The following is an 18,666-nucleotide window of genomic DNA, read 5'->3' on the forward strand; positions in this document are numbered from 1 at the left end:
TTATAAAAGCTAGGCATTTGTAAACATACATGAAAGGAATTTACAGCAGGGTGCGTGTGTGATATTTGCCCGCCATCAGACAACACGGATGATCAAAAGCCACCCACTTAAACAAGTTTTGTATGGATGATGTATGGATTGATACAAAGCATTGTATGTTTGCATCATAACAAGTTGCAGGGTTCGAGTATGAAGCAGTGTATCGTTTATTTGCGCAGTGGCGTCAACTAATTCTAAAGGCATGAGTATTGTACGTCTATTGCAGTATTCGTGCTTTTACTTCTGCAAAAAAATGAATACAATTTGGAGAGCTATGAAGCGATTCAACTTTAATAATGTTGCTCACAATATCTGATAAAATTTAATCTTATGTATTTTGATCGAAGATTAGGCCAACCAAGTGTATGAATTATGGTTATATTTAGTTTTCTGCGGGTATTAGAATAATCTTTTAATTTCTTGCAACTTTGTTGCCAAGACCAAATTCACACAGCAGTGCTATATTATACAGTAACTCATCTCATAACAAACGAAAGTTGATTTACATGCATGTAACTACGTCAGGGTGCTCAAAGTCAACGACAGAAAGGTAGAATTGAGACATTCAATGTCAATGCTTATACAAGGGAGTACATGCCTGGCCTGGAGATTATGATTACAAGGATGTTGCCCCCCCCCCCATAAAGTTTGAGCAATGTTAAGCATGGAGGGCACATACCCCAATCACACCCAGGGTGCGTCGCTAGACCTTTTTCAGTGGGGGGGGGGGGGGGGGGTGTAGAGGCCAACTATTAATGACATAGCCACCAATTACCGACAACATTAATGTCTCAATATTTACAAATTTAATCCTATAAATCCGGGGCCAAAGGCTAAATTGTTTTTCCTATGATCTATCTATAATACTTGCATATGCGCAAATGGTCATTTTCCTCGACGACATAAATATACGAATGATTTCGTCAACTTAGTCAGCATCATAGCTATATATTTTAATGCAGGCGCGTAGCTAGGATCTACTTTTAGGAAGGGGCGGTAGTGAGCAACCGAATCACTTAAAGGGATGTGGGTGAAAGGCCTACCGCGCTAAGCGGAAGCTTAGACGTTTCATTTAATTATTAGGAAAAGAAGACGATTTGTTGTACCGTTCGCGATTCTTAATCCTTGTCTGGATTCAGTTTTCCCATTCCGCGCGATGCGCGGAAGCTTAGACGTTTCATTTAATTATTAGAGAAAGTAAACGATTCGTTGTACCGTTCTCTACTCTTAATCCTCTTTTGAATTCAGTTTCCCACCTCCCGCGCAAAGCGCGAAAGCTTAGACGTTTCCTTAAATTATTAGAGTAAGAAGACGATTCGTTGAACCGTTCTCGGCTCTTAATCCTTGTCTGAATCCAGTTCCCCCCTCTCCCGCGAAAGCTTTGACGTTTCATTGAATTATCATAGAAAGAAGACGATTCGTTGTACTGTTTTCGACTCTTAATCCTTATGTGAATTCAGTTCCCCCCTCCCGCGCGAAGCGTTTCCTTAAATTAGAGATAGAAGACGATTCGTTGTACCGTTCTCGACTCTTAATCCTTGTCTAAATGAAGTTTCCCCCTCTCGCGCGAAGCGCGGAAGCTTTGGCGTTTCATCAAAATATTAGAGAAAGGAAGACGATTCGTTGCACCGTTGTTCACTCTTAATCCTTGTTTGAATTTAGTTTTCCCGAAAATTGTAAACCACTGATTTCTTTAGCTGATATTACAGGAAAGTGAAGCTTCGGGAAAATACAAATATTGTAATTGTAGTCACTCTCGAAGTCGTCACAGCGGATAACAAGTCACAGTTTGTAGGGGGAAAAAAATTGTCGGCCGACCGATATTATACATCTCACCGACGTCTTACTTCTGCATTGATATAGTACACGATGAGCTAGAATACCGACACAGCTGACCCGACACAGCAACATATTTACATGTACAGTATGCGTGTCTTTCTTGCTCCCTCTTGCTCTCTTGACGAGACGACTCCACCAAACAACCCCCTCTTTCTTTTATTCCCACTCCTCCTCTCCCAGGCTCTTACCACCCCTCTGTCTCCTCTCTTTCACCCCCGTTTCTTGTGTTTCCCCTTTTCTCTTTTTTTGTTTTCCCTTTTATTTCTTTTATTTCTTTTTCTTTCTTTCCTCTCCTCCCTCTTTTGCCTTTTTTTCCCTCTTTTTTTCTTTTCTCTTTTTCTTTTTTTCCTTTTATTTCTTTTCTTTCTTTTCCTTTCTTTCCTCTCCTCCCTCTTTTGTCTTTTTTTTTTCTCTTTCTTTCTTCTCTTTTCTTTTCTTTCTTTTCCTTTTCTTTCCCTTCTTTCTCTTTTCCCCTCCCCCTTTTCTCTTTTTCCCGACGGCAGCGCAATTTTACCGACAATATCCTGACAGGTGGGGGGGGGGGGGGGGGGGGTCGCACCCCAACATCCCCCTTTGGAAACGCCTCTGATCACACCCCGCCTAAAAGAGAGAGAAATAGAGAGAGATAGAAGGAGAGAGAACATTGGAGGGAGTGTAACAAAAAAGTGCTGCGTAAGACCCCTCCAACCCCCAATCGATGGATTTCAAGTTAATTCACATTTCACCCAATGAGTAAAAGTTGTGTCTCATCCCCCTCATTAATGCCGATGTCCCGTAATGTCGTGACCCAAAACACGACCCATTCCTCCGTGCCAGGAGGGGGGGGGGGGGGGGGTTCTTGCTGTTTACTCTTCAATCTTTTTTTCTTGCTATGCTATAGTCCAGTTTTTTAAAAAGGTTTTTCATGTTTAACGAGCTTTAATAGTCCCTGTCAATAATTGGACAAAACTCAATAATTTCTTTTCGATCAGACACATACGTGATGAAAGATGGCGCTGTTCATAAAGCAGGTCACACAGCATCAACCACTAATCAATGGCAAGAAATTTACCATCTTTTCAAACTACATTAATTTTATATCAAGCATGGTAGTCCGAGGAACTCGCTGATGCGTGGACTTTTGGTTCATGTTACAAAATAATGTGGTGTTTAAACAATTAAGAGAGGGTTCTAGGACAATACCCCCCTGGAAAATAATCCCTAGTATAATACCCCCTCCCCATGGACAATTATCCCCTAAAACTACCCCTTGGACAATCACCCCCCCCCCCGAAAAAAAAAATCTGCTTTTATTAAAACCAATTTTTATCAGGGTGGGCTTTAATGAACGGGGGGGGGGGGGGGGGGGGGTTGTCTTTGGGGGCATATGGTAATCGTCCTCGGGGTGTGGTTGTCCTTGAGGGGTAATTTTTCAGGGGGTTATCATTCTTTTTGGGAGGGGAGGGGGCGTTAATATTCTGGGGTAATTGCCCTGATACGCCTGTTGAGATTTGCGAACATTCCAATGACGCATTACGTCATTAAATTTTGAACAGCGTTTCCTAGGGATGTAAAACGGGATGGGCAAATTGAAATTGCACTTGAGCTGATTTATTGAAAGTCTTTGCGACAGTGTTTTCAAACTGATTCTTCCCTTCACCCCTCCCCCCTTTCCTTCATTTCCTTACCCCCTCCTCCCCCTACCGCACCCCACACGCCTCCAGTCATTCACTTTTTAACACTTTTACAAGGATCCCCCACAACTCTTCCGTCTATTCTTCTACTTTGAATGTACATGTATTTTTAAATTCCTGCATGTCTTTCATTATTTCACTCATTCTCATGACGTTTCCTCAATCCACCTCTTCAAACTGGAAAAATAAATCCGAATAAAACTACATAAAATAGAACTATCATTTCATTTGTGCCCCAAATACATACTCCAAACTATCAATTCTTTATGTCAGTTCATAAATTGGATGAACATCGTAGTGCATATATCATTGAATAGTTATTTTTGCTTTTTATCGTAAATCTTTAGGCAAAGAAGGGGAAGGGGATTCAGTTCATACTTCAGGCTAAACAAATAGATAATTGCAAAAATAACGATGATTTCAAATGATATTAAAGGTACTATGTCCCTTTTGTAGCCAACCTCAAATGCTGTAGAACTTTGCAGGAATTATGAATATGTCATGTATGTCCTATCAGTGAAATTTAAACGTTAGCAGTGTCCTCATATTCAAATTATGCAAGGAAACCCGTTTACTTGCTAGACTTCACTGTCAGACACTATTGAGTGACTGACTGGCTTTTTTCTTCTTTGGTAATAACATACATGAAAAGAGTTGTAAAGGGTACATGAGCATTAACCCACTTCTTGTGATAGCCAAGATTAAACCGATTGAATCTTTGCGCAGCATAAAACGTATGACTATTCGGTACATTTGTCTGAAAATCAAGACTATTACTTTTGGGCTCTATAGCCCTAAAGTCGATTTGACAACTAATAGTCGTTATTTTCTCACTTGAAGACATTTTCAAGCCCCACCTTTTTTAGGGAAGTTCTAAATTAGTATTATCTTTCAAATGTAGTTGGAATTTAACTTTTTCATTTTTTTTGGCCTGCAAATGGGACATAGTACCTTTAAGCAGAACAACAATAACAATTACACAATTTATATCAACACCAGCAGCAACAACAATGACAACATCAGAAACGAAAACAACAAAACAGCCTTAGACATATAATGAATATCATTAAAGATCTTTTAATTAGCATCAGCTTCATAAGCTGTTTAACATTATACATTGAATCTACATTCATGTAGATGAAATTCGCATATTTACACTAATGGCAAGATACATCAGATCATCTATACAGCGAAACGGGTAGATTACATAACAACAGTAAAAATCATAGAAAAGCACTTGTTTGACATTATCTCTCTGTGTCGAATGGTGACGTCACTCGACACCGGCACTTGATATCACTACCAAAATACCCTACTACGAGACCCAAGGTTTCAGTTTCATGACCTCCTGAAAAATGTTAATAACATTGCCTCTTAACCAAAGGTTAGAGAAACTAAATTTGATGGGCAAATGGCTGATGTTTCTTAAAGGTAAAGACCAGTATTGGAAACGCCCCAATTTCAAAAAATGAAATGGAAGCTCTCATTACCAATCATGTGAAAGAATATGTTTTGACTAATACATGATGATAAAAAATTTGCTGGGAAACCGCCTACTAATTCATATATTTGGTAAATTTGTTTCTCTCATGGTCTGTGAGAGATATAGGGTAGTCCCATATACATCTTTCTGTGTATAGTGCTTGTAACTTTACGAAGAATGGGCCAAATTTCTTATCATTTTGATGATTCCAGAACCTTGCAGATGCTAGATGCTAGATGATCAACCTTTTCTGATCGATTCCACAACGTTTCTTTCACAATGCAATCGCATGACCATAACTGGTCTTTACCTTTGAGGGCATCCATAAAGGGCTTGAGCCATGCTAAAGCCGGGACGGTAATTGTGGAGCACCAGGAGTTTCAAGTCTAACAGATATGAGCGCCAGACAAGAATCCACCTTTTTTACAGTGGAAACTTGTTATAACAAGGTCATTGGGACCATGGAAATTCATTCGTTATATCACGAATCTTGTGGTATATCAAGGCAATTCCAAAAGAAAGAAAAAAGCTGGGACCACCAAAATCCCCTTGTCATAACAGATACTGTACCTCGTTATATCAGAGCTCTATATAAGGAGGTTCCACTGTATTATTATAAAAAAAAACATGTCGCTCTATCAAAACTCTATCATTTATTTGATTATCTCACTGCTAAGGAAGTATCAGTATACTTAAAGCTACCAGCAAAAAAAGAGAGGGTCATTTCATTTTGGGGGTAAACTTTCACTGCAAAAAATGAGAACCAAGGAAAAAAATAAATTAAAAAGTATTATAGAAATATATGAAGGAATGAATTAACTGATAAATAGATAAATAAATAAATAATAAATAACAATAATTCTTCGTTTTTGAGTGAATCTTCAATTTTGACTCTAAAAATCTCTTACAACCCCCCCCCCCCCCCGCCACTTACACAAAGACCAAATCATTACGTTTTGGGGTTGCCCCAACAATCCCTGTGAACCATACCAGGGGGATGTTTCACAAAGATCCTAAGTTGAACTTTACTCAAAGTTGGACTAAAAAATTATGGTGAGCCATTTGTAGCCTTAAAATAAAATATATTCAAAAGTGAAAATTGAAGTATTTCAGACTTGTTATGAATTCCAAATAAAGACGAAACATGAAATCTCCTTGATAATAGAAAATAAAATGATTTGAATCAACATGTATGCCTTTTAAAATGACTTTTACAAAATATTTTCAAAGATGCTAATGGATTTCCATAATTGTTAAGTCCAACTTAGGATCTTTGTGCAACACCCCCGGTGTTGTGAGAAGGAGATGGGGTAATAGAACTCCCCCTGCTCCCATTTCCATGCATAAGGGTGTTACTAAATCTAGAAGGGAAGATTGCTAGAGTGGGGAGAAGGTTGCAATATCTCGCCATACACATTTTTTGTTGTCAACAAGTCCTTTATATACAATTTTTCTGTCTCGAAAAGAAATACAATGCAGCTTGAACTGTCCTGTCAAATGAACAATTCTGATAAGATTTTTGCTTCCTGGAAATTTTGGTGCAACGATAGAGCGCCTCAAATCTGATAATCTTCAGAACACTTGTCTACTACATTCAATCTTCGAAGACATATGGGATGTTGCGCGTGTTGGTAAATTTGCCACGACAGGATTGACTACAGCCCCCCCTTTCAACTGATTATCTCGACTTCATAAACAAATCATACCATATTCTTTTCCTATTAAAAAGAACAACTATCTTTGATCTCTTATAAAATATTTCTCTCTCTCTTTTCCTTTCATCTACTAGTCAACGCTTGCCTTATTAAATAAATGTATCTTCTTTTTTGTTGTGTTTTCTTAAAAGAATATACAAGTATTTACAAGCCTATTCTATGCTTTTGGACGGAATCTATACATGTAGTGAATCTCTAAGAGAATTTCCTATTTCATAATTTCAAATATTTAATTTTTTTAAATTCATAAAACATCACATCATCAGTACAATTGGATAAAAACATTATTTTCATAATAGATGGAACACTGAAAAAGAAAACATGGGGGAGCAGGTAATCAAAGACCATCATCGTAAAGGAAAGTAAACTAATTACCGATATCCCTATTGCCTTTTTTCTCCAATTTTTGATGAACCAAATTATGATCTTAATTATGTCTTAAATTAATGGACAGGATTCTTAGCAACATGGTGAGAAGCGCAATAGTACTTCTTGTGAGCTATGAACGTGGACAAACTCGAGAAGCTTATGTTACATGCCCTGCAGTGCTTCAACATGATCGGAGCTGGTCGTCCTGCAACCCCGGCGGTTACACCTGCACCATTATGCCGAGGCCCATTCACCCCACAAGGAGGCGAGGCCGGGGGATTTGATTCAGTACTGTCAAGTGCTTTGGGTGGTGTAAAATCTACCCCTCCTTTTGCAGACTCCGGGCCATGGCATCCATTCTGCAAAGAGGGCGCTTCAGAGGTCCCATTTTCTTGCCTGCAAGCTTTAGGGAGCAATTTTTCGGTACCGGAGCAGCAAGAGTCTCCTTCTATTTTCTCCGACTTGACATGGATCACATTGTTATTGTCTGTAATGGTACAAGTATCACTTGTATCACGTGTATCAGAGTCTTCTTCCTCCTTTTCCAACTTAATTTGAATGGTACATGCATTGTCCTTTTCCTTCCCATTCTCTTTGCATCTCACATCAATACTGGCTGCATTGTTACGCTTACTATCATCTGGGGACAAAGAAGTTCTTGATTCGTTTCCGGAATCATCACCTTTTTCTGCTCCCGGCAAGATTGCATGAACGTTGGTGTTGTTGGACTCTCCTGGAACAGCTTCTCCAACATCAGGTTTCTCTCTGGTGTCCATAGCTGCTATTGATTCATTCCTCTTGCTCGAGTGCCCTGATGGTGATTTTTTCATTGAAGGCATTGGTGCATCTTCTGAGCTTCTGCTACTAGACCTTGGCATCATGGAACCCGTTATCGGAATGGAATCGGATGGGACACTGCCCTTGACGTTGGGACTACTTCTGTCACTGTTGAGTGCTTCTTGTGAGGCCCTGCAGTAGAACTGCTGATGGGCAGACAATGACTCCAACTTCATGAAAGACACTCCACAAGCTGGACACATGTATCTCACTACAGATGGCATGTACATGGGGACAGTGTGTCCACCGGATTCACTAGAATCTCCATTCTGGCCTCCAGGATGTCTGGCTAGATTGTTTGGTGAGCCAGGAAGCATTGGAGACGTCCTTGAAGTGGAAGGACTGGATCCCTTACTTCCTAGATTCTCTGAAGTTTCTGGCGTTTTCTTAGAGTCTTTATTTTCCTTTTCCTTGGACTCATGTTGTGATGGTGAAGTAGTTTCCGATGCAGTTATACCTTCCATGGCTTCTGCACCAGAACTGGAGCTAGCTCTGCCCTTGGACAGTGATCGGCTTCCTTCAATTCCTTTACTTTCAGAAATAGCTGAGTGATTGTCTCTGAGATTAACTGTTGCGAGAGCTGGCACAAGGGCAGCACCATTGGCAGGACCGGGGTTAGTAACAATTTGATAATAGGGAAGTGCTGGCAATGTGGTATGCACAGGGATAGAAGTGCTAGAGTGAAGAACTGGTGTCTGGTTTCCACTGCCACTCTCTGACTGACAATAGAACTGCCTGTGGATATCCAGGCTTTCCAGACGATTGAATGCTATGTGGCAACCTGGACACTTGTACTGGACATGCCCTGGGAAATTTGAAAGGTTAAATGGAGGAGGGATGCTGGATGTTGATTCTGGTTGCGGTGTGGGCGATGATGAAGCGCTTTTCTGATCGACAGGCTCATTCTTGATGACTTTTGACGCACTGCCTCCTTCAGACACAATCTCCTCACATCCCTTTCGCTTGCGTACAGTCAGGTCCAGTGGCCTCTCGCCAGGAATGGGTGCACCATGCTCCCCTTTGAAGACCACCTCTCGACCCCCTGGGATGACGGTAGAGAACTGCGGGTAGGGAGCCGGAGGTATGCCCCTTGATCCAGGTTCTCCTGGTGGAGTCACATACACGTGTGAAGCTACAATGTAGACTGGTGAATTACCCTGTCTACCAATGTACGTTGGTATGTTTCCTGGGGCTAAGAGAACCGACCCTGGTGACAGGCCATTGCCGGCCATACCAGCTTGGTATAGAGGAACATTTGGAGAGACACCTCTATTTCCTGTAACACTCTGCTCATGTTCTTTATTATTTCCTGAAGCATCTTCATCAGGTTCAACTTTTACTTGAGGTTTTGCTGAAGGAGCATTTTTCGTTTTTGAACTGTCAGCGTCAGTTTTGTCTTTCTCTTCCTCGCTGTTGCCCGTCTCAGGATCATTCTTCAGACTAGGTTTGCCCTGCTGATTAGATTTGTCTGCTAGTGGTTCAGAGACTTGAGCACTGCTATTACCTGGCTTCCTACAATGACAGAAATACAAGGTGTGAACTGCCAGTTTGTCCCTACTAGGGAAAACTGCACCACAGTTACCACACTGCACCAACGGAACAGGCGGGGCGGGGACAGGAGGCACTTGCCCATGTCCCACTTGCTTCCTTTCTTTGGTGTGACCCTGGCAATAGAACTGCTTGTGAGCGACAAAATTTTTGTGACTTGAAAAGTAGATGTCACACTCAACACAAAGGAATCTTCCAACGGGTCGGGTTTGGAGTTCATTCTGAACCTTTCCTAGATCACTGGAGGATGCTGGAGGAGTTCTTCTGGTTTCTGAAGTTGATAGACTTGGCTCTGTCTCTGCATTTCTATTATCTTGTGACAGGGAACCATTTTGTTCATTGTCTCTGACAGCACTACTGGTTTTTATATCATCAGTTTGGTCCTGATCTTCATCCACTGTTGAAGTACTAGAACTGCCGCCGTCATGTGGAGGAGACAGAGCATGACCACCTGGTGCCTGGTGATGCTTCTTTCGCTTCCTCTTCTCCTCCAATCTTCTGTCTTTCATCCCATGAAAGGCCAATGGCCCCATCAGAGCACGACTACCCTGTGTTGCCATGAAAATGTTTGGGTTGATCCCACTCCCTCGAACATGAATCAGCATGTGTTCCTTGAGCAGTTTGACGTCCACGCTGATAAAGTTACAGCACTTGCATGCCTGGGAGTTCTGCTCTGTGTGCAACTTGATCATATGGCTCAGACAGTTTGTAAGGTTGGAGAACCTGGCTTTGCAGAGGATGCACACCAGGTCTTCAGGTTGTCCTGTCTCTTTGGCCAATACAGCCTGATCAGCAGCATATGCTTCTCTGGGTGTGCTTGGCTGCCGTGGAGGACGGTTCCTGGTGGAAGGAGGGACTGGCGTGGTCTCCCTTGCAGCGCAGTAGTAGAGCTGGTGAGCATTGAGATTGGCAGGATTCCGGAAAGTCACACCACATGACTGGCAGCTTACAGATGGCACTGTGAAGGAAAACAGAGGGGGAATAGTATTACACTCTGAGTCTGAGCCTTTCTTACAATTAAATACATGAAAACTGTATACCTTATTATCTAAAAGGAATAATAACACTGATCACGAATTTCACTTTTTACATCACAAATGTTAACTCTCCAATAATACTCTTATTGTAGTTTTCTTTTTTAGATCAGTATCGACTGATTAGCATTGTCAATTTTTGCTGATTTAGTCAAGGGAAGGGTGAGGTCAAAGTGAATGTGCTGGCACAGTAGTTGATGAGCCAAAAGCTCACCTTCCTATGATATGACCTTCCTCTTTGGCTGTGCTAATCAAATACTCTAAACGTCATAATATTTGTGGTGCTTTAGTTTTCACGAATTTTGCGCTAAAGTCTGTGTCCACGAATATTAGAACCCGCAAATATATAAGCATGACTTCTTATGTTTGTTTTAAACGGGCTGAATTGCGTGCAACACAAATTTAAGAACCTGTGAAAATGTTCTGGGGTCGCTCAGCGCGAAAAATTATCACACAAAAATAACAGCGTTTACAGTAGCTATTAAATGAATTTGATTTGTAAAGAAAACAGCATACATTTAAAACAATGTACATGTATACTCAATCAATTGACCCTTCTCTTAAATAAGAGTACTCTTTTTCAGTAATGTGCTTTAAAAATTAAAAATAAACTCTCTATATATCACTATACTGACTTGAAATAGGCAAATTCACAAGTTCATTCAAGCTACTGGCATACTTATGTAGGAATATATAGGAATACATCATGTATTGATGAAATACTTAAAGAATGATTCCAACATTTGATTGAATTGAACATTTCACCAATATCCAACAGGACACCGCACTAACTTTTTGAAAGGAGGGGGGGGGGGGGGGGGGGTAGGATTGATCTTTTCAGAGTCTGTATGAATGAGCCCTATGAAAAAAAAATAAAAAAATCTGAATTTCGAGGGTAAAGACCAGAGTTTCAGAGTTTTCATTACAATATTATAGCTTCTAGGATCATGTCTCTTACCTTGAACAGGCTCCTGTATGCCACTAGCTGGATCATCATGAGGGCTGGTGGCACCACCTCCTAACTCTGTTTTGGGACTGGCGCCATCTGTGGGTGTACAAAAGACATTCAGAATTACATTAACACTGTAAACATAAACAAAATGGATACAGGCAAAATGCATCACATATTTTGGGGGGGGAACCAAAAGTCTCTATGAGAAATGGAAATTGAAATTCAATTTGAAAGGTCCAATTGTCCAGGAGAAAAAAACAGTTGGAATAACTATAAAACAACAAACTTCATGTACCCCAATCTATCCTTAGACAACTAGTACATTTGTACATGGCAACTAATACCCACTGAATATTCAAGCTATATGTAATAGACATTCATTTCATTGTGGAAGGGGGGGGGGGGGTACAAATGTCTTAGAGTTACATGATTAATTGGACATGTAGAAGGGAAGCAACTATTTAAGATAGGGGGTAGAGTACCGAAGCTGTTCGTAATGTTATGAGCCAGACCAAAATAACACTTGAGTTCGTATAGGAAATCTTATTTATTCAGATGGTCATATCTCAGCCAATACTTAACATATTCAATTGGCTTTCGACATTTGGACATTATTTTTTATGCTCTTTCGGAAAATGAAAAAAAAATTGAGAAATTCTAAAAATAAATTTTTGATGACGTCACACTTCACCACTCTATTGTCCTGTGTTTTAAAAACAATTATTAAAAATTTCCTCTGAAAATGGGTTGCACTTCCCTCCTTCCCATACATACCTGAATAGCTTGGAAACCCCCCAGCTGCTATCACACCTCCGATAGCTTTCTGCACTGCTGCAGCTTTGACCTCTCTCTGGATGAGGTCATCGACCTCCTCTGACCCCGGGTGTCTGTCTTGACCCCCTTCCAAGAACACGGTGGGGATGTTGTCCTGTTCCTCTACATCCTTCAGTGTAAGTAGATACAGCTGCTTGTCTGGAGAATCATATATACAAGTGAAAACTTATGATAATAATAATAATAAAAAGGTTACTTATAAAGCTCTTACCATCGAAGTCTCTAAGCGCTATAACAAACAAAATAGACTGATAAACAATTACATATTAACAAAACAAAAATATGCCCAAAAACCTACAAATTACAATACATATATGGAATACACATCAAAGTGAACAGATTTAGTTAATCATCGAAAGCGATTTTGAATAAACGTGTCTTAAGACTAGTTTTGAATTGGTTAACAGTTTGACAGTTTTTGACATTTAAAGGTTGTCTGTTCCAAAGTTCAGCAGAAGCTTTGCAAAAAGAGCGATTACCATAACAAAGAGTTGACACAGAAGTAGACACAAGGTTAAATTGTGAAGATGACCCTAAATTGCAAGAGGGTTTTTATCCATCACACTCTGATTGTGTTACATGTTATTACATTCTTTGTTAACGGCAAAAGGGGGTCGTCAGCTCATGTTCCTTTAAAGATAGCAAGTGCCCATAAGCAGATGATATTATGATTGTGGATAATGCAATAATTACAATGGTAAAGCCGGAGTGATAATATGATTACACCGCCCTCAGGGAGAACAGTATCAATACTGATGAGGCTACCCTAGGTAAAAAAAAGACATACCATTATAATTGTTATAATTTTTTGTTTTTTATCTGCTGATAAGAAATTTGGAACCAAAAGTTGAGAATTTCCTCATACTGTACCTGGCTTATAGATGTAGACCAGTGCTGCCCTGGGTCCGTTCACATTAGCAGGTCTGATGTTGGTCTGATTAAGGATCTCTTCACAGTAGTACTCCAAGATGAAGATGCTGAACAGAGCTTTGCTTGAACCCCTCACACAGATCTAAGGGGGAGGGGGGACGATGTAAGAAAGAAATGAAAACCATTGATAAAATGTGTTTTATCTCTTACACAGAATATTTATTGTCAATAATGTTGAATATGTTCATAGAACCAGTGCCCATCTTTGACAATTGGAGGTATACCTATTCAATATCATTGATTCATTTTAAGCTTAGAATTCAACAGTGACTTTATATCTTATCTACATTTTAAATCTTGAAAGAGTTTAACAATATGGATGGAAAAGATGGAAAACTAAATTTGCAATAACCACTGATCCATTAAATGAGTCAGTTTGGAGCCAGAAGGGCATTAAAGATGAAGTTGAGTTCTGGTCATGCGATTGCATTGTGAAAGAAACGGTGTGGAATCGACCAGAAAAGGTTGATCATCTAGCATATAAGAATTTGTGTGTATTGCAAGGTTCTGGAATCATCAAAATGATAAGAAATGTGGCCAAGTCTTGGTAAAGTTACAAACACTTGCACAGAAAGATGTATATGGGACTACACGAATACGTGGCCCCCCCCCCCCCCCCCCCCCGATTTTTAAGATGTTACATGCATATTTAGAATATGAAGGCATTTGAAAAGCCAAGCTTTTCAGGGAACATGTCTTAACTGATGTTCTTCCACACTTGCATAATAAGAATGAGTAATGCTCACAAATTATTTTTCACCTCTTCCCAGAACTCAACCTTCTCTTTAAGTCACATCACTCAACACAGGTTTAACACCCTTCTTACTCTGAGCAGGATGATTGGATTTATTTCTATAACCAATGATTTAAATTTAAAAAAATGTATAAAAGCAACTTTCCTCCTGAATATTCAAAAGATTTAAAAAAAAATCAATTTCATCAATAAATGTCTTTTCTCCATAGAAACAGCTGGAAGTAGAGATTTTATCATTTTTTAATGCTGGTAATTCATCATATCTAATGCACGAAAAGGAAACTGATATCTGTTATCTAGTCAGACAGCTTAATGATTATAAGTTAAGTGCAAGAAGACAAATGTAAGAAAATACATGAAATATTTTTTTTTTATTCTTATGGATGACAACATAACATGAACCCTGAAAGGACCTAAGTAATACAGGTAATAGAGTTAACATTTTAAAGTTTTTAACATTTTTTCTAAACTGTTTTTAGGAGTAAAATAAAAGGTATATTTATATAGTACAGCTACTATATGAATATACCATACTGCGCTTGATGCAAAGTAATATTTTATCACCCCAGCTGTAGCAAAGCTGCCATGATAAGGTGCTTAAGCATTCAAGGAATTTCTTTCAACCAGCAACCTATATATTTCACCTGGGTGGAGAGTGGCAAATGTAGATTAATGTCTTATGTAGGAAGTCAAACATGTGAAGGGTCATTTCATTAATCTCTTATTGATAACCTCTGAACACTAATACAGCACGTGACTTCCTACAGAAACAGGAAACTGGAGTTATTCTATGATTAGAAAAATGATGTCTCACCGAGTTCTCCCTGACACATTCCTCTTGCACCAATTCAATCCTCGCAGAGAAGGGTCCAATGGTCGCCCCCTTCTTGACCGGCCACTCGACCCTCCTCCGGAACACCTTTTCTGAGTCACCTCCCCCCTCTGACGAAGCATCCATCTCTGCCAAGGGGGGTGAGCTGGTCCTCTTGGACGGGTCCACATCGTGGTGGTGGTCTGGAGTCGGTGATGCCGCCGCCGACGAGTCATCCATCGGCTCCTCAACATCGCTCTCTGCTGCAAGAGACAAAGGAATGAAGATAAAAAGTTAATATCAGGGTGCTGCAGACATTTTCACTGAATCTTGACTCGGTTTACTCCGATGACAAGGAAGCCCTCTCATAGGCAGATGGAAAGGGGGGGGGGGGGGGGGGGTTGGCTCAAAGGATGTTGTTGTTTTGAAGTGTTTTTTGTTTGTTGATGTTGTTATATTATATTGTCCTTTGTCAGAGATTGGTATTTTTAAATAAGCATGGAGAGAAAGTGATTGCTTTTTCTGAAGAGGGAGGGGGATTTCTCATATTTTTTTTCTCTCTAGAATTTTACCCCCACCTCTTAACAAATGATGGATCCCCCTTCCCCCTGTCCCTTTATCAAATCCTTGAATCAAATATATTTTCAATGATTTCTGAAATGTAGCGACTTGAATTGGCATGTTTAACGGGGGGGGGGGGGGGGGGGGGGGGACCTCCTTATCCAAGGAGCTATACCAATTTATAGCTTGTCTGGATAAATCAATAAATACATTTTTAGAACATGACTAGCGATAATCATCTGCTCGGAAGCAATGTAATGCAAGGGACATAGTTTATATTTAAATCAGAATCTGCTAATATAAAACAAAGAAGGGAAACGGGGGAAAACCAGGACTTTCCCTCATCTGTCTTATTTCTTGCAACTCCTTCTCACTTTATTTATCTGTCTTGATCTAACTCTTTCTGCACATCATTGACTAATTGTTACAATACTTCATAATTATTCCATGATTTCCTTTCTATCTTCGAGCACTGCAAGATTATGTTCTTTGTTTTATCACATTGTCTTTCAGTTTATTCTTAGTGCATTTTAGATATGATTGGAATGAAAATTGATGAACAGATTTCAACAGCGCTGGCAAAGGATGTGGATTTGGGGAAAATAATAAAGTTTTGTATTTCCTGTGACATCTATAATTATGGCCTAATGCAACACAGTTCATCAATAAGATTGAAATCTGTTTTGTTATTCTGTTTCTAGGATGTCTGTAAAAATGACAGTTTATAATCAATGTGCAAAAATAATCTTTTTGTATGATTGTTGGATAATTAAAACCAGTGATTCAGAACTCATTTCATGCTTTGTTTAGTTCAGTTTAGCATTTTTAGTGGTGGGGGGGGGGGGGGGGGGGCTGAATTTACTCTGTTTCTCAAAAAAATAGAAATGGTCAGAGGTACAATTAAATTAAACTCCCTTCATACCACATCTTCGGCTATCTTACACTGAATGTTTAAACTAATATTCCGTTTTTAATACAGAAACAAAGTAGTAAATAAGTAAAATAATAAGTGAATTTGGAGTACATTGGGCAACTCTCCAAGTTAGGTTCTCTTTGCCTGAATGCCTCATTGAGTGACATATAAGGATTCCATAGAAAGGGCAGGGTGGGGGGATAATCCAAAGTACACAAAGATTAGGGTCAAATTAAACAAAGAACATCATATTATTGAATGTGTTAACCGATCTGTGGATGAATGAATTCAAAACTGAAAAACAAGATTCCTAAAGAATAGAATGAGTTACAAAACGTGATTAATGTTCTGAAACATGCATGGATGGATGCTCAAATTTATCATAAAATACATAAATCAAATGAAAATAGTTGACATCAATGAACCATGCTGTAAGTCCATGTTAAGGTTAACTGCTAATTATAGAAATGACAATTGGATTAAACTGATATTATGACATGTGCAATCATTTACCTTTGAAATGAAAGACCAAAAAAAGAAGACTTCTTTCAAAATGAATTTAACCAAGAGCTCATCTTGCTTACAAAGAAAGTGCAGTGCCACACGTAGCTCAGCCCCATTTTAAGGTAAACGACGACAACTGCAGCAAATGAAATATGACATCTCCTAATCACTGTGATACAGAAGCTCATGCGAACTGAGTGAGCACACATTCAAAGATTTGTCTATTCACCCTACTAATTAACCCGCGAGCCACACCTCCCTGCCAGAGATAAGATATCACCCCTGTGCAGGCAGTGGACTATCCCCTGGGGCAATAAACTGGCTCTCAACGCCATCTCCATCGCAAATGTTTCCACTACTGCCGACTTTAGCTGCTGCAGATCGAGACAAGAATCTTCAAGACTGCCCTCCAAACTTAATCAACAGAATCCATGCATAAGGGGGGAAAAGAGAAAAAAGAAGAGATAACAAGAAAAAGGAAAAAGTGGCCGCGAGGTAGCCTCCTGCGCGATTTCCCTCGTCCAACCTCCCGCGATAAAGGGTCCTGATAATGCGCTTCCTGTTATGTAGGGCCAGCACCAAACAGACTTAATGATAAGAATTCCTTCCCCCTGAACCGTCGATAACTCCAAATTGTCATCGTTCGCAGGATAAATGTTTATTACGAGGGCTTATCAGGGTGGCGCTGTGGCGGCCCTTGATTTCTGATAAGACAGGCAGGCAGTGGCATATTGTGTCACCGTCGAAAAACCATGCCAACAAAAATGTGTCTCTTTTGGCCTCTCAATGCTAATCATTTAAAACAGGATCTGTATTTTGGCAAGCTCTTCTTACTTCATATCTGTAATAATTATTAGTAATAATATATACATACATGTATACCCATAATGATACCCAGTCTAACTCAGATTATGATGACTGACAAACTTGCACTTGAGGTTGTGCAACACATGAATTAACATGAAATATATTATAACGTTAATATCTTCAGATAATTCTCGAAAAAAGTTTAAACCAAATCATATTTAACCTTGGCCTTTAGAAGGTTCTACAATAAAAGTAAACATTTTTAATCCTATCAAAATAGATTAAACAATTCTGGCGGTACATTAATGATTTGGCTCACAAAGCCTCTTCATTACTTGACTACAGTGTTCAAGCCAATAAAATCAATTTAAATTTTAAAAAATAACACATGATAATAAACTGTATGTTTCAAAAAGTGAAACAAAGAAACTAGTGCTATGACAGATCTGAGTTGTGTCATTGTAGTTGATTTAGCTAAGAACATCACCCATCAAAAGCAAGATAATTCAATCAAAATTTAAATTTTGAGAGAGTAATGCTGCCTGTCCTGGGGCAACCCTTTTAGGAAGTAATAACTGTCTCCTGAAGGAAGTACTTCATTAAGTTCACCAGCCCAGTCCAGACACAACAAGAAATACACTAATTACTGAAGAGCCAGTGAAAAAAGGCCAGGCACGTCCTGTACTTGCGAAGGCCCTGGTCACAACAATTGAAACACAGAAAGGGTTAAATGCAAAAGAAAACAAGAAAGATATATATCATATGCATTTAGGACTTGATATCCAATTATACTTAGGGAGGAGGGGCAGAGAAAAGGAGGGTGAGGGGCAGAGAAAGGGAGGGAGAGGAGAGAGAGAGAGAGAGAGCGAACGGGGGAGAGAGGGAAGAAGTGAAAAAAAGAGTGTAGGGTGTGAGTGCATGCTCCCTCATTAATTTCATTTTCCCAAAATAAACAATAGTGGATTCACCCCCACACTGAACTAGGGTGTATCTTTTTTTTAAAATCCAACTCCATTACAGGAAAATCTCATCTTTCTAAAAAATGAATTTCCTCATGGTAAAC

General features: G+C 39.6%; 1 protein-coding gene across 1 annotated transcript in view; it reads right to left on the reverse strand.

The window, feature by feature from the left end:
* Window positions 1-7,184: 7,184 nt before the first annotated feature.
* LOC100890028 (zinc finger protein ZFPM1) overlaps window positions 7,185-18,666 on the reverse strand; it is a 33,455-nt gene continuing 21,973 nt past the window's right edge. The window contains exons 2-6 of the mRNA XM_030975722.1: window positions 14,822-15,081; window positions 13,194-13,335; window positions 12,264-12,461; window positions 11,496-11,582; window positions 7,185-10,461 (exon numbers count right to left, since the gene is read on the reverse strand). Of these exons, the coding sequence (XP_030831582.1) occupies window positions 7,193-10,461; window positions 11,496-11,582; window positions 12,264-12,461; window positions 13,194-13,335; window positions 14,822-15,058 (3,933 nt within the window). The 5' untranslated portion in view covers window positions 15,059-15,081 and the 3' untranslated portion in view covers window positions 7,185-7,192. The remainder of the gene's footprint in view (window positions 10,462-11,495; window positions 11,583-12,263; window positions 12,462-13,193; window positions 13,336-14,821; window positions 15,082-18,666) is intronic.

Source organism: Strongylocentrotus purpuratus, unplaced genomic scaffold (genome assembly GCF_000002235.5).
Source record: "Strongylocentrotus purpuratus isolate Spur 01 unplaced genomic scaffold, Spur_5.0 spur5_scaffold_8, whole genome shotgun sequence".
NCBI classification, from domain to species: domain Eukaryota; kingdom Metazoa; phylum Echinodermata; class Echinoidea; order Camarodonta; family Strongylocentrotidae; genus Strongylocentrotus; species Strongylocentrotus purpuratus.